Genomic DNA, 16,475 nt, shown 5'->3' with positions numbered 1-16,475 from the left:
GCCCAGTGGTCCAAAGTCCTCTTTTCAGATGAGAGCAAGTTTTGTATCTCATTTGGAAACCAAGGTCCTAGAGTCTGGAGGAAGGGTGGAGAAGCTCATAGCCCAAGTTGCTTGAAGTCCAGTGTTAAGTTTCCACAGTCTGTGAAGATTTGGGGTGCAATGTCATCTGCTGGTGTTGGTCCATTGTGTTTTTTGAAAACCAAAGTCACTGCACCCGTTTACCAAGAAATTTTGGAGCACTTCATGCTTCCTTCTGCTGACCAGCTTTTTAAAGATGCTGATTTCATTTTCCAGCAGGATTTGGCACCTGCCCACACTGCCAAAAGCACCAAAAGTTGGTTAAATGACCATGGTGTTGGTGTGCTTGACTGGCCAACAAACTCACCAGACCTGAACCCCATAGAGAATCTATGGGGTATTGTCAAGAAGAAAATGAGAAACAAGAGACCAAAAAATGCAGATGAGCTGAAGGCCACTGTCAAAGAAACCTGGGCTTCCATACCACCTCAGCAGTGCCACAAACTGATCACCTCCATGCCACGCCGAATTGAGGCAGTAATTAAAGCAAAAGGAGCCCCTACCAAGTATTGAGTACATATATGGTAAATGAACATACTTTCCAGAAGGCCAACAATTCACTAAAAATGTTTTTTTTATTGGTCTTATGAAGTATTCTAATTTGTTGAGATAGTGAATTGGTGGGTTTTTGTTAAATGTGAGCCAAAATCATCACAATTAAAAGAACCAAAGACTTAAACTACTTCAGTCTGTGTGCATTGAATTTATTTAATACACAAGTTTCACAATTTGAGTTGAATTACTGAAATAAATGAACTTTTCCACTACATTCTAATTTATTGAGATGCACCTGTATATCCTGTACTGCACTGTCTTCTGGCTTATGCAAAGTGATTGAAAAAAAAATCAGTCTCTGAAAATGCCTGCAAGATTTTAACGCTTTGCACTTTTGCTTTTTGAAGCCATAGACTTTTATAGTGAAGCAGAGACTTAATATGCATGCCAACAGCCCTGCTGTGCAAATAAAAAAGCTCCTGAAGTAAAAAAGATGAATGTTTTTGTGTTCAGACATTAGCATGCATTGCTTATAAACTGCAATATCCATACTGGGCCCCTTTTTCATTATAATTTGTAGAGACAGACAGATAATTGGTTTGATATTAAAATCAGACTTGCGGATAATAAATGGAGGACCAAGCCTGCAAAAATAATAAATAAATAAATGTAATAATAGGAAAATAAAGGAATAAATTACTTACTCAAACAAATACAATACATTTTTTAAAATAAATTTAGTTGTGGATAATTATTAGTAATTGGCACCATAAATGACAATAAATGTGCAACCATTTAGATCGCAAAATAATTTTGCGTAACTTCAATGGCATAAATAACACCAGTAGTCATATATATTTATATTTATTTAAAATTTTAAATGGTGCAGTGTTATTTGTGCTAAAAAGCAATAAAACAGTAGTTAAATGTTCTGGATGTTACATAAAATGTTATGTTCTTAAAATCAGACATTTAAACTAACCTCTAGCAGACGTAAAAGCTATATCTCTAGTAATATGACTTTTCCAATTACATTTTTAGTTGCCCTTAATCAGCACTTGAGGCCTATTTTCAGATCTGGTGCCTCCGTGCAATTGCGCATAATGAAATAACCTTGCACTGCCTGTCATATCAGCATCTGGAATTTTACACTTTTGTCGGTCCCTGTACAACAGCGTAGACAGTCTAGTGTGTTTCAGAAACAAATATATCGATGTTCATTGTTCTCCTCGTCCTGTTTCCTCAAAGGCTGGCGGCATCCATTCTGAAATTGTTGAGAATCTTTCAAAGGGTGTGGTCTTCTGTCTCATAACGTAACTCATAGCATGCAGGGTCTTCGTAAGGGTGGGTGGGGGTTTCCTTTGGGACATGTTGCCTTTGTGCAGCTGTGTAACTATTTTAGTTGACCCCACCCAAGTGTCAGGGTCCCATACTTTTAGTTTTGCAGTCAGTTTTTGCATATAAATAAGGCAAGTAGTTGTTTAAATCTACCATATTTTAGAAATTTTCTTGGTTTAAGCTGTTGCACCAATCCTGACGTTGAAATTGGTTGGTGCAAGTCATTATGGTGCCACTGAGAAAAAGAAAAAAATCACTTGATTTTTGCATTCATAGCAGCTCTATTTCTATAATGATGCAGATATTATTAAGAGACCAGTTACTGTTGCCTTAGGATGATGCCTTGTAAGGCTGATAGAAAACAGGCCAACGGCTGTGTGTTGTGCCATTGTCTGTTCTGGTTTCACATTGCATCGTGGTGTAACACAAACCTGAAGTGGTCTATTTATTTACCAGGCTCTAAGGGACACCCTTATTTTGCATTCACGTCTATTCTGTCACTTTGACATGTATCAGATGAACTCTTTCCTGTGGTCTGTGTTGTGTTATTGCATGAGCTGATATAATACTGCATGCTCTACCTTGGCTCAAAAAGGCCTGAATTTAACCAGGTCTTGATTGTATTAAATGGTTTATGTTGGGGCTGCACGACAATGGTTGGACTGATAATCACAGTTATTTTGCTCAAAAATTGTAATTGTGATTTTTAATCATGATTGTTCTTGTTTGATATTTTTGTTGTTGTTTTTATATTTGATCATAATTATTGCACAAAATTCCAGAGAATGTTAACTTATGCACAGGATTTAAAAAAATAAAAATAAATTCTGAATGATTATATTTATCATATGTACATAAACACACTCACTGACTACATTATGAACTGGTAAAACCTTAAAAATATTTCAAAACCTGAAATGGTGAAATTCCTAATATTAATTTTCATAAATCCAAATTATGTTATGGTATTTCTATTAAAACAACAAAGACTTTGTATTGTAGCACAGAGGTTGCATAAGTGCATTTATTCTGCAACCACATTCACAAAACAAAGTAGGCAAGATTCATGTTTGGATTTAATATAGGGGTGTGCGATACAACGATTTTTGATCGTGGACGATAAAAATGTCTCCACGATCTGCTTTTGAAGAAATATCATAGTATCGTGCTACAGCGCACATATCAGTTACAGTTCTGGCGCCTCCGTCTCTATGTACTGTACAACGCCACATACATTCACATCAGCATTAACTCAGCAGTAGAGTTACTCTCACAGGACACTGCACTTATTCGCAATCACAAAAGTACATTATTTGCATCTGCTTTAAAGCCTTGCCAGTTAAATGTTTTATTTACGCGCTGGTCTGACGTGCTCTTTTTCTGAAGCCAGAAGCGCGCTTGCTAAAGCCTGTCAAACAGCGCCTGATTACTGAACTAAGTTATCTTTAGCGCTAATACTGTCAAAACACACAAGGTTTACATATAGACTCAATTGGTTATGTCTAAAATTAAAGTAAACAGTTGAGAGAAAAATGGATACGTGCCTGTATATTAGATGCGTGCAGGTCTTAAAGGAAAACGCCACCGTTTTTCCATATTCTAATATGTTCTTCCCTCAACTTAGAGGAGTTGATGCATACCTCTCCCGTCTCACTGCGTGCACTTGATCACTCTAGCGCACAGTGCAACTATGCTAGCGTTTAGCTTAGCACCATTCATTCCTTAGGATCCAAACAGGGATGAATTTAGAAGCCACCAAACACTTCCATGTTTTCCCTATTTAAAGATGGTTACATGAGTAGTTACACGAGTAAGTATGGTGACACAAAATAAAACGTGGCGATTTTCTAAGCGGATAAAAAATGATAACTATAATGTATGGTGGAAGAGTACGTCGCAGCACTTCGACCTCGGCACATGATGATATTACTGCCACGTTTTATTTTGTGTCACCATACTTACTCGTGTAACTACTCATAACTACTCATGTTAAATAGGGAAAACATGGAAGTGTTTGGTGGCTTCTAAATTCATCCCTGTTTGGATCCTAAGGAATGAATGGTGCTAAGCTAAACGCTAGCATAGTTGCGCCATGCGCTAGAGTGATTAAGTGCACGCAGTGAGACGGGAGAGGTACGTATCAACTCGTCTAAGTTGAGAGAAGAACATATTAGAATATGGAAAACCGGTGGCGTTTTGGACAGTAAACATGCTGCCGACTGTCATTAAAGGGATAGTTCACCCCTGTCTTTATTTACTCACTCACATGTTGTCCCAATTCTTTATTAATTTCTTTCTTGTGCTGAACACAAAAGAAGATATTTTGAAGAATGTGGGTAATCAAACAGTTGCTGGTCCACATTGAATTTGATAGTAGGAAAAAAAACACTATGGAAGTCACTGTGGACCGGCAACTGTTTGGTTTTCCACATTCCTCAAAATAGCATTTATGTTCAGCAGAGGAAAGAAACTCATTCAGGTTTAAAACAACTTTTGAGTGAGTAAATGATTGTATTTAAATAAAACACTATGACAGAATTGACAGATAACAGAATTTTTATTTTTGGGTGAACTATTCCTTTAACGTTAATAAAACAACAAAACGCAAAGAGAAAAATAACTCACTATTCTTGACTGAAGAACATTAATACAGTTGCTTTAGGAATCAGGAATCATGCTTTAGGAAAATATAGCATTTTATTTTTGTAGCAAATGGCTCTTCGGCCTCTTAAAGGAACATAGACTGGCTGTATAGCACTTCCATTTGAGAAGAATTTCGCAAGTGGAGATCGGTAACATTTTTAGGAAATATACCCAGTTGGCCAATATCGCAGGCGATCATGATTGATTAATTGAGAGGAGCATGAATCATGATTAAAATACTATTAATCATGCAGCCCTAGTTTATGTGCATTTGTCCCAGTTCTATTTTTATTAACCAATCTCAATGTTTTAACCAATAATGTTGTTTTACATTACGCCTTGTAGCCACCCCGAGACACCTGTTACCATGTCCAAGTTTCTTAAGCCCAAACTGAAGGTAAAATATGTGAGTTTGTGTGTGTCTCTGTCCTGGTTTGCTGTGTAGTAGCAATGTGAAAATAAACTGAAAATTGTCAATGTAGGAAGGGAAAAAACTGTGTGTAGTGGTTTTCTCCTTATTCTCTGGAAAAGAGAGACGCATGGGCTGGGCTCTACCTTGGCTGTCGCCCCACACAGGCCCGTCACTGCAGCGCTGATGCTTTTGTCTGCACTGCAGCGAGAGGCAGAGGAGATGGTTAGACAAATGCAGTCAGAGAGAGGTTTTGTTTTCTGCATACTCATGCACTCATCATCATCTTAAGAAACATCATCGCACTTACCTGAGCTGAACGTAAGTGGTAGGATATGTGACAGCAGGATACAGGATATTTTTGAGGTCTGTGGATGCTTTTTTATATATTATGCATGGAGATGCTTGGTTTATTTCAGGTTTTATGTGTTTGTTGCATGGTTTGTGTGGGTGTTTTCTGCATGATGTAGCCTAGTTGATATGCTGCCATGGATTAAGTCTCATGAAATCTGAGTGTGATGTTTTGATCCCTGGCAGCTGTGATGGGAGAACCTTTTTCCCTGCAGCAAACTATAATCATAAATATTGCATGTTTTAAGATGGACACAATTTCAGTGCATTGTCATTCTCAAGGTTAATTTAGCTTTCAACTCTTAATTAAGTAGTCGTTAACAGGATATGCTTTAAAGGTGTAGTCGACTCAAAATTTACTTACCTTTTGGTAATTCAAGATGTAGCTGAGTTTGTTTCTTTATCAGAACAGATTTGAAGAAATTCAGTATTACATCACTTACTCACCATGTGAATGGGTGCCATCGTAATGAGAGTCCAAACAGCTGAAAAAATTATCATAATAGTTTGTAATAATTCATCAAGTTTTTTTTCAGATGTTTTTATCAGATTATTGTGAATTTAAATTCTCATTCTGATGGCACCCACTGCAGAGAATGTATTGGTGAGCAAGTGATGTAATGCTAAACTTCTCTGAATCTGTTCCAATAAAGACCAACTTGTCTACATTTTGGATGGCCCGATGGTGAGTAGATTTGTATTTTTTAGCAAATTTTTATTTTTGCCAATTCTTTAAGTGTAAGGGTTTAAATAATATAGGCGCTTTTATCTGTATCTCTATCGCTGTTATTTCAGCTTTTTGGTCTCTCTGAACAACTACTATTAGCCAAGCTAAATCCTTGGAGACAGCCCACCCGTTTCCTCTAAATTCCTTAGGCCTGCATCCTCCCATTCAGACGTCAGCTCCTCTCGGATACAGATGTGTTACCATGGAAACTTCCATGCTTTCAATGTGACCTCACTGAGTTCTCAGTATTCCCAGCTTGATAGTGGGAGTGCATTTAATGATAAAAATTTAAAGTGTTTCACTCGTGCTGAACACTGATGTTTGGAGTATGGGATCCATGTTGTGAAATATGAACGCTTGAGGAAATGGGTGTCTTATTGCAGCACTTCATTTTTCATGTCACCTTGTGATCTGATAAGAATCTAGTCTTTTTAGCAATGCAGCTGCATGATTGATGTGGTTCTTTTTCACACAGATGTCAGTGGCTTCTGAATACTGCTTTGTAAATCTGTGTCACCTTCAGGCTTGTGGTTATTAATATCCTAGTTCTTCTCCAAGAGAATCTTAAGAATGTCTATTAGGACAACCTTATTATCAGGACAGAGCGGGAATAGGAGCCTTGATGCTATTAGTGAGTCCTGATTTTCTGGTTGGAGTGGGAATATCCTAAAACGGTAACAAAGGATGTTATAGGCTGCAAACAATTGGTTAGGGATTCACTGATATTAAAATTCTGGTCAAGTATTCAAATCTATATTTTTTGCAAAGAAATGTCTTTACAAAAAAAAAAAAAACTGTCACTTTTGATCAATTAATTAAAAAAGAAAAAAAATGCATACTGCCTGCAAAGCAGTATTGCATCCAACCAATACTGATATATATATTTTTAAAATCACTAATATACATGTGATTCCAATATATTGTGCATTTCTAAAGAATGGTTTATTATTATCTTCTCTTCCTTTTTTGGTTTGTGGGTTTGTGGTTTTTGACCATAATGGTTTTAGTATGACTATAACAAAGATGGTTGGTTTTACTGAGTGTTTTTTTTTTTTTTATTACACAAACCTCAAGAACATAAAATGGTTTTCAGCATGTCATATCTTAAAGCTCTTGTAATGGATGCCTGTTCATAAATCATAAATGGCCACTGTATTGCAGCAGGGCGAGAGGTTGGACTTTGCCTGTGTCATCGTGTGTTGGGAATGTGAGAGGCTGTTACTGAAGCACTCTGCTCAATGAACGAGCGTGTGGGAAAGAGAAGGGAACATTCCAGAGTGCTGCTGTACTGCTGTATTCATTTGGATTCAGAAGCAGCAGACTAAGACAAATGATAGAGAGGAACGGGGAGGGAGAAGAACGTGTGAGTTTGTGTTATCACTAGTACGCAGTCGCATTTAGAGGTGCTATCTGTTGCTACAGCTGGACTGCAGTGAGACCCTCGTGAACACGTAGCTTTATATTCTGGTGAGTTTTATTACTTTTTTGGGGCATTTTAATTTGCAACTCTTTTATTTCATGCTTAAGCATTTTGAAAAACATCACAACCTAGATATTGAGAATTCATGTTTATTAAAAGACTCATCATTGGTTGACATCTGCTGACTTTTGATCTGTGCATGGGTGTGGCCTATTGCGTTTTTTCCGACTCACATTTGCCGGCTTAATTTAACGGTACAGTCCGTGGTCATGACATCTATCCTCACAGAGCTGTCTGAGTAAAACCAAGCTGAGCTGGTCGTAATCCCCTGTCTGATCTAAGCAGACATGGAGACGGGATCGTTTTGGGAGAGGCAGGGTGGGGGGAAGGGCAGCATATGTCCAGCTGACCAAAAAACAGGACATATTCACAGTAGAGCACAAGCTGTGCATTAGATCATCGGTCATTCATCAAATTTCTCATCTGGATGTGTTTGATGCTTTTTTAAGAGGTTATGATTGAGTCAAGGACTTCACTAATGGATCAGCCATTAGCTAATCACTTCCTTATCTGCTTTCTCTCTTCTCCATCCTTCTGTCATTATTTCAAGCAGATGTTTTGTACAGGGCTGATCTCCTGCAATTAATTATCTAACTCCTTCATGAGAATTCATAAGCCATTGCCATTTCTGTCTCTTTTATTTTTAGCATTATCTTCTCTTTGCTCTTGTTCCACCATCTTTATTTATTTATTTTTTTCTTCTATGTACATGCTTGGAGGGTTATAGTGGAAAGATGACAGTTCTGGCCAGCATAACAAAAGACTGTATTGATCCAGGCTGACAGTGCATTACATGGCTAACTCCATAGTCTGGTCCCTTTTCACATTGTTAAAGTGCTGTTTTGTTAGTTTTCCTGACCTTGGATTAGCCTGCCCTGAACCCTTTCCAAATGCATCCTATGATGGATTCTCTTCAGCAAATGGAGCACAGCATGTGATTGTCAGACAACATCCACATGCAGTCACACAGTAATGCTATTGTTGAATAAACCCATAGAAATAAGTGGTAATTGAATTAGCTTAAAGATTTTATAAAGAAAGATTTTTAATGAATGTTTCTGTCATAATATAGTTTTGTATATAGTCAAGGCTGGAATACACTACATGACTTTTGCAGAGATTTTTGCCCCAATTTACAGTCAGGACGAATCAACACTGTAGTTGCCAGAAGTCATTGCTAATCTGAAGATTTTGGGTAGTTAGAGTTAACAGATTTCACAGAAAATGTGTGTAGTGTATGATGGGCACAGACTCAATTTTTTTTAGCTTTAGACTTTAATTCCATCCAGTTGGAGGATATCAAACATATCTGATATTTTGAGCTGATTTTAGAACAAATTGTTTTAATTGGTCTTGTGTCTCCTATCAACAAGGTGCATGTTTTTGGTAGTGTCTTGTGTTTGGAACAACAGTAAAAGAAGAGAAGCCTATAATGCCTAGTGTTTTAAAATCTTACAATTAATTTTTTTCAATTGTAATTTAAATTACAATATTCTGGTCAAGAAAATAACCTTTAGCTTTTATCATTAGATGAATGAATAAATAAATAACTAAATAATCCTCACAGAAAGAGTTTCCATGCTATTTCTAAAACAGATGAAGAATGCTCAGATGTTCACACGTTAGCGTGGAATGGCTCCAGATGTTCACACCTGTGTGTGAAGTGAATTCTTCTACTCTTTGTCCTAAGTTAGCTTTTTATCACCACTTTGAACATCATTTTGATTTGAGCCAGATGTGTCTGACTGCATTAACAGGGTATTTATTATCCTATTCTTTGACTCTTCTGAAATGGACCAACAATTTGACCCTGCATTCACAGAAATCCAGTCAGTCTGGTGCTCAGAATCAGCAAACCTCTTTAAGAATCAGCTTACGATTCTCCTGACAACAGCTTTTGTCATTATATATTACCTGACTACAGTAAACATGACACATAATGGTATTTATTTACGAGTATAAAGAGTTTTGAGAATAGTTTTGAGCCATTTTCCAGTGTTTCTTCTGTCAACAGCTTTGATTATAATGAGAGCAACTTAGTTTTGTTTTACATCAAAATAAGCTGTTGTTGAAATTATTCCATCCCCCAACCTCTGACATTAGCAGTTTTGTGGTGACAATTTTTCTGACCCGGAACGAACGGAACAGTTCTAGATCATAAAACAGCACCCTGTTTGTAGAAAAAGAGCTAGAGACATTTGCTGTAGCCTGGGTGTGACCTGTCTTTCCCTGGGCACAAGCATAACCTCGTCCCCTCCACCCTCGAATACAGCTGAAGTCACACAACCCCCTCCCCACTGACAGTATGGGACAGATGCCGTTGGATTGGGATGGATGTAGCTTTGGATTGGTGGGGGTTGTGTTCAATGTCAGCAGGGGGCTGATGGCAGCACTCTCTTTGTGCCGGTTTGCTCAGAAGCGTTAGGAATTTCCGCCGGGCCCCCCATGTGCTCAGCTGTTGGCCATTGCTGGGGAGAGTTGTCTTTTAACTCATAAAATGTCTGTCTGGTTTTAGGTTCGTCCCTCGAGTGAGTGTTCCACGCAGACTTAGTGGTGTCTTTTTAATTTTTTTTTTGCGTCAGTACAAAATTGTCTTAGTTAAAACATTGTATGTTGCTGTATAAACTCTTGAATTTGTCCCTTTTGCCTATTACCTGGAAGTTCCCATTGTTTCTGTGGAAGTAACACTCTTGCTGTACTCTTGTTCCTTTCTGATCAGGAAGTCATACTAAGGTTCTTCAAAAGTGTATTCACATTTTTGATTTTGCTTACTAAGCCCAAGTTCATGTGGAAGGACTTGGACATTTGGAAATTTATTCATTATCTTTTCCCTCTTTTAGAAAATGGATATCAGTGGAGCTAAAGTTCTGGAGTCAGCCGAGGACATCCAGGAGCGCCGTCAGCAGGTTCTTGACCGGTACCGTCGCTTCAAGGAGCTGTCCGTTGTGCGCAGACAGAAACTCGAGGACTCTTACCGGTTCCAGTTCTTCCGTCGAGATGCAGATGAGCTTGAGAAATGGATCCAAGAGAAGTTACAGATCGCCTCTGATGAGAACTACAAGGACCCCAGTAACCTACAGGTGAGCGTAAAAATAAGCTCATAAGCGCCCTTTCTGAAATCACATTTAGCGAAAAATGTGCTGTCACCTCTGTTCTTGAAGTGACTCCTCCCTTAAGCTGTAAATTCCTCTGCTGGGTCTGTCGGCTGTAATCAGCAGTGAAGTACTTTATAGAGTCATCAGATTGTTATAATAGCTGAATACAGTAAATGACCACATGCATGCAGTGACTTTGGTCACAAGATTTGTGTTGTGACTTATGCAGATGTTTATAGAGATAATTCTGCAAATGGTTGAAATCAGGCTTTACAAGAAATGCATTTTCACTATATACAGTGTTTATTAATAAAAATCTGCATATGATGCATTTTTGTCTCAGATAGCATTTTTTCCCCATCTCTTAGGGAAAGCTCCAGAAACATCAAGCCTTTGAGGCAGAGGTGCAGGCTAACGCTGGGGCCATCATTAAACTGGACGAGACCGGCAATCTCATGATATCTGAGAGCCACTTTGCATCTGAAACCATTCGAGTAAGGCTTTTTTCTTTTTAATACCACATGCTAGAGTTCCATAATGGAGAAAATTGAAATTTATAGTGTTTTAACTTTATCCTATATGGATCAGTCTTTCACGCCTTACCGGACCGCTCAGCGACCAATAGTAAAAAGTGTCAATTATGGCGCTTTTATTCCAGTAGGTACTTGAGTGCGGTGAAATTTTCATTTGTTGTAGTTCATTTTACAGTGCATGTTCCTAAAAAGGCCTGAGTGCTGTGTTTCTTTTCATTCTACCTCAAGTTCCTTATTCAGTCTTTCTATTACTGTCCAAGCTGACTTTGTTTTTCAGAAAAATACATTTCTCGATTTAATCTGAGCTGTTCTTGAATAATGTATAATTTTTTTTTTTCTGATCACGTTTTGTTTTGATCCTAATTGTCTGTCTTTGTCCCCTCTTAAAATTCAGACCCGTCTAGAGGAACTTCACCGTCTGTGGGACCTGCTGCTGCAGAAGACTAAAGAGAAGGGAGTGCGTCTCCTGCAGGCTCAGAAATTGGTGCAGTACCTCCGTGAGTGTGAAGATGCGCTGGACTGGATCAGTGACAAGGTGAGAAACCACAGTAGGCATCATATATTACGCTGTGTATATGTTTGGTCAATACTGAAAAATAATTTCATCCAATATTTGAAGACACGCTGATGATATTTTATTGCAGGAAGCTATTGCCACCTCAGAGGAGCTTGGCCAGGACCTGGAGCATGTGGAGGTCCTGCAGAAGAAGTTGAAGAATTCCAGACAGACCTGGCAGCCCACGAAGAGCGTGTGAATGAGGTGAACCAGGCAGCCGGTAAGCTAACCCAAGAGAACCATCCCGAGGCTGAGCTCATCCTGAAGAAGCAGGAGGAGGTGAACGCTGCTTGGCAGAGGCTGAAGGGATTGGCTCAGCAAAGGCAGGGCAAGCTATTTGGAGCTGCTGAGGTGCAGCGTTTCAACCGGTGAGTTATTCAAGGCATTTGTAATCACTACTATACAAATTTGTTGATTTGAATGTGTTAAGTCACTGAAATTTTCTGTTCTGACCTACAGGGATGTGGATGAGACCATCAGCTGGATTAAGGAGAAGGAGCAGCTGATGGCATCTGATGATTTTGGTCGTGACCTTGCCAGCGTTCAAGCCCTGCTCCGGAAACACGAGGGGCTGGAAAGAGATTTGGCGGCCTTGGAGGACAAGGTCAGACTCAGCATATCCACAAACTCTCTTTTTATATCCCTCCATACAGACCTGCCCATCACATTTATACACTTATTCTTTTGTTGTTTTATTTATGTACATTTAATTTGTTGCAGAGATGTACAACAGAATGTGTAAGCATTGTACAGTCATTCAGTATGTATGATATAGACATTCTGTTCTGTCTTCAGGTAAACACTCTTGGGGGCGAGGCAGACCGTCTGCAGCAGACGCACCCCCAGAATGCCTCTCAGATCCACCTGAAAAGAGACGAACTCATTACCAACTGGGAGCAGATCCGTACCCTGGCAGCTGAACGACACACTCGCCTCAATGACTCCTACAGGTATGCTAAGATGCACTTTTTTGCTTTTGATCACCACTTCAAATTGATTGGTTGAGATTTTAAGGTCAGTTTACACAGTGCTAACTTGTGATCTCATGGTTCTCTTGCTTCTAGGCTCCAGCGCTTCACTGCAGATTTCCGTGACCTGACCAGCTGGGTGACGGAGATGAAGGCTTTGATCAATGCAGATGAGCTGGCCAACGATGTGGCTGGAGCTGAGGCCCTGCTTGACCGCCACCAGGAGCATAAGGTATTGAACTTTGAAAGTCTAAAGTTAGACACAACATGGGCAACATGGGAAAATTATGTTTGGATAGTAAATATAGGATCTTTTTCAAAACTGATTTGCTGATTTAGTATTGCACTAATAGTATTGCTCTACCAAGGATGCTTGACATTGAAAGACCATAATGTCCATAATGTTTTACCAGGGTGAGATTGATGCTCATGAGGATAGTTTCAAATCTACTGATGAGGCTGGGCAGGCTCTGCTGAACACCGGACATTATGCTTCCGAGGAAGTCAAGGAAAAGGTGTGTCTGACCTTGGTCCTGTGTTTTTGTAGGCTATTTTCAAATCATCATTCATTCATTTTTAATTCTAAAGTGGGAATCTGAATGACCCTAATTTTGTGTTTGTTGGTGTAGCTGGGCATCCTGTCTGAAGAGAAAGTGTCTCTTCTGGAGCTGTGGGAGCTACGCAGGCAGCAGTATGAGCAGTGCATGGACCTGCAGCTCTTTTACAGGGACACTGAGCAGGTCGACAACTGGATGAGCAAGCAAGAGGTACAAATTCATCAAGGCTTATTATATTATGACGTGTAACACTCTGAAACATGTAACAATTTAATTTTGTTTACAACTGAGAGCAAAGATTTAAACATTTCAAATTATGTAGACGAAATATTTCCAAGGCACACACGTGGTAAGATAAAAAGCCTTTAATGTGCTGGGCTTAAATCATTACAAATAGTTAAAAGTAGATGGTAGTAAAAGTAGATTTAAACATTTCAAACTGTTTTTCTCAAAGGCTTTCCTGCTGAATGAAGATTTGGGTGACTCTCTGGACAGCGTTGAAGCTCTTCTGAAGAAACATGAAGACTTTGAGAAATCCCTCAGTGCCCAGGAAGAGAAGATTACTGTAAGGAATCACAGTTTGACATAAAATCCAAGGCCTTTTATAATCAGGATTACAAATCTTACTCCGTTTTCTTTTTAATTCTCTACTGCAATATACAGGCCCTGGATGAATTTGCCACCAAACTGATCCAGAACAATCACTACGCCAAGGAGGATGTGGCCACTCGCAGAGATGCAGTAAGTGGAGATTGGCACCCTGAAACGTCCTTCATTTCAACCCCCGCAAGCACTTTCCTCCCCTCAATTATTGCTGACAGAAGTGCTGAATCACTGGTAATACTATGACTTAAACACCTTTTTTTCTACTTCAGCTGCTGAGCAGACGCAACGCTCTTCACGAGCGCGCTCAGTTTCGCCGTGCCGCCCTGGAGGACTCTTTCCATTTGCAGCAGTTCTTCCGGGACTCTGATGAGCTCAAGAGCTGGATCAATGAGAAGATGAAGACTGCCACTGACGAGGCCTACAAGGTATGTTGTCCTAGAGTTGTTTTATACATTTGGAATCAATTGTTTATATCTGCTTCTTACACTCACCCTCTATTCCTTCTCTATCAGGACCCATCCAACCTGCAGGGGAAGGTGCAGAAGCACCAGGCCTTCGAAGCTGAGCTCTCTGCCAATCAGAGCCGCATTGATGCACTGCAGAAGTCAGGCCAGGAGCTGATTGATGGAAAACACTACGCCTCCAGCGAGGTGTCCACCCGAATGGATGAGGTCAGCTCTCAGTGGAAAAAACTTCTAGAGGCAACTGAACTCAAAGGTGAGAAAATAGCACAGTGTGACAGTACTGCCTATTTCACAGGAAGAGACAGTTGTCAGTAGTTAAAAACTATGTTTTTCTGATTTATTATTGGTAAATATGAAACAAAAGGCAGATTTTTCAGTGATCTCACATTGTTTACTTGTTCAGGGATTAAGTTGCGTGAAGCGAACCAGCAGCAGCAGTTCAATCGTAATGTAGAGGACATCGAGCTGTGGCTGTATGAGGTGGAGGGACACCTAGCCTCCGATGACTTTGGCAAAGACCTGACCAGCGTCCAGAATCTTCAGAAGAAACATGCTCTGCTGGAGGCTGATGTGGCTGCCCACCAGGTAATAATGTCTGAATGATTTTCAAAGTAACTGATATTAGACATTTACAATGTTTCTTGTATGATTCTGTGCAGCTGGCAGTGTTTTTTTTTTTTTTAACATCTGAACTTCATTCATCTTAACTCTCCTCTTTACAGGACCGCATTGATGGCATTACTATTCAGGCCAGGCAGTTCCAGGAGGCTGGCCATTTTGACGCTGATAACATCCGCAAAAAACAAGAGGCTCTGGTGGCACGCTACGAGGCCCTAAAGGAACCCATGGCCGCCCGCAAACAGAAGCTGTCAGACTCTCTGCGCCTTCAGCAACTTTTCAGGGATGTGGAAGATGAGGAGACCTGGATCCGAGAGAAGGAACCCATTGCTTCCTCCACCAACAGGGGTTAGTGTGATTAAATTACATGAACGGAAATCTGAAATGACTATAAACTGTTGATATTCTTAAAACAACCACTTACTCCTACTCTCTTCTCGTAGGAAAAGACCTTATTGGAGTCCAGAACCTTCTGAAGAAACACCAGGCTCTGCAAGCGGAAATCTCTGGCCATGAACCCCGAATCAAGGCTGTTACTCAGAAGGGGGAGGCCATGATTGAAGAAGGTAGTATTTAATTCTTGCACTTTCATAAGACATCGGTTCAGAACATCACAGTCATTATTCATAGTAGCAGTGTTTCCCCTACCATTATTTTAGGGGGGCGCCCCTTGAAAGTCAAGTTAATTTTATTTTCTCTATAGCGCCAGACCACAAAAGAGGTCATTCAATGTTACCTTCCCTCTAGAACAGGTCTATACCTTGTTCTTTTATTAAACAAACTAAATAGCCTTATGTTATTTATCTTATTTGCACGACGGCATGTCATTTCTGTCTCTACGTTACATGGTCACGCTCTCTGTACCGCGCGCACAGCGGAGTTCCGCCCCGGTTCGCGCACACACACACACACACACACACACACACAAACAAACGTAAGCGCACACAGAAGTGAGCACATTTGTGTTACACCTATTTGTAAATATTAAGCAGCAAAACGACTATTTAAATATGACTTCTGCCTGTCTCTGTGTTAATGTATGGCGCTTACGCGCGGGTTTGTTCACTACTCATACAGAAGCCCGTGTGACGCTTGCGGCGATATTAACATCTGCCGCCTCACTAAATGAGGACATAAATACACGAACAATATCTCCAGAACTGCTCTGAGAGTCACTTCATGAACATTTGACCGTTTCATTTGAGAAAAACTATCCTCATATCATATACACACAGAAATGTAAAGGTATTCACGGCAACCCGTCAAAATAAAAGTTCAGTTTCACTTGAAGACATTGGGCAGAACGTAATAGACTACTACTATTAAAACCTTATCTTTAAGGAATAATCATACAATGTCTTCAATGTTATTATCAATATTAGAATCAGAATCAGAATCAGAATCAGAATTAGCTTTATTCGCCAGGTGTGCGCAAACACACGAGGAATTTGTTGTGGTTTTAAGGTGCTCCTGGTACATACATACATACATACATAAATACACATCTGACATGAGAACAGAAAAAAAACATTTAAATAGTAAGACTTAACAATGGAT

General features: G+C 39.6%; 1 protein-coding gene across 1 annotated transcript in view; it reads left to right on the top strand.

Moving 5' to 3' along the window:
- Positions 1–4,935: 4,935 nt before the first annotated feature.
- The window catches only part of sptan1 (spectrin alpha, non-erythrocytic 1), a 32,327-nt gene continuing 20,787 nt past the window's right edge, over positions 4,936–16,475 (top strand). The window contains 18 exon segments of the mRNA XM_058757622.1: positions 4,936–4,951; positions 10,362–10,601; positions 10,985–11,110; positions 11,544–11,684; positions 11,794–11,857; positions 11,860–12,073; positions 12,165–12,309; positions 12,501–12,655; positions 12,770–12,905; positions 13,087–13,188; positions 13,303–13,440; positions 13,685–13,795; positions 13,894–13,971; positions 14,106–14,261; positions 14,349–14,553; positions 14,704–14,885; positions 15,023–15,266; positions 15,362–15,484. Coding sequence (XP_058613605.1) covers positions 10,365–10,601; positions 10,985–11,110; positions 11,544–11,684; positions 11,794–11,857; positions 11,860–12,073; positions 12,165–12,309; positions 12,501–12,655; positions 12,770–12,905; positions 13,087–13,188; positions 13,303–13,440; positions 13,685–13,795; positions 13,894–13,971; positions 14,106–14,261; positions 14,349–14,553; positions 14,704–14,885; positions 15,023–15,266; positions 15,362–15,484 — 2,557 coding nt within the window. The 5' untranslated portion in view covers positions 4,936–4,951; positions 10,362–10,364.

Source organism: Onychostoma macrolepis, chromosome 21, assembly GCF_012432095.1.
Source record: "Onychostoma macrolepis isolate SWU-2019 chromosome 21, ASM1243209v1, whole genome shotgun sequence".
Classification (NCBI taxonomy): Eukaryota; Metazoa; Chordata; class Actinopteri; order Cypriniformes; family Cyprinidae; genus Onychostoma; species Onychostoma macrolepis.
This window is presented reverse-complemented; position numbering and strand designations above follow the sequence as displayed.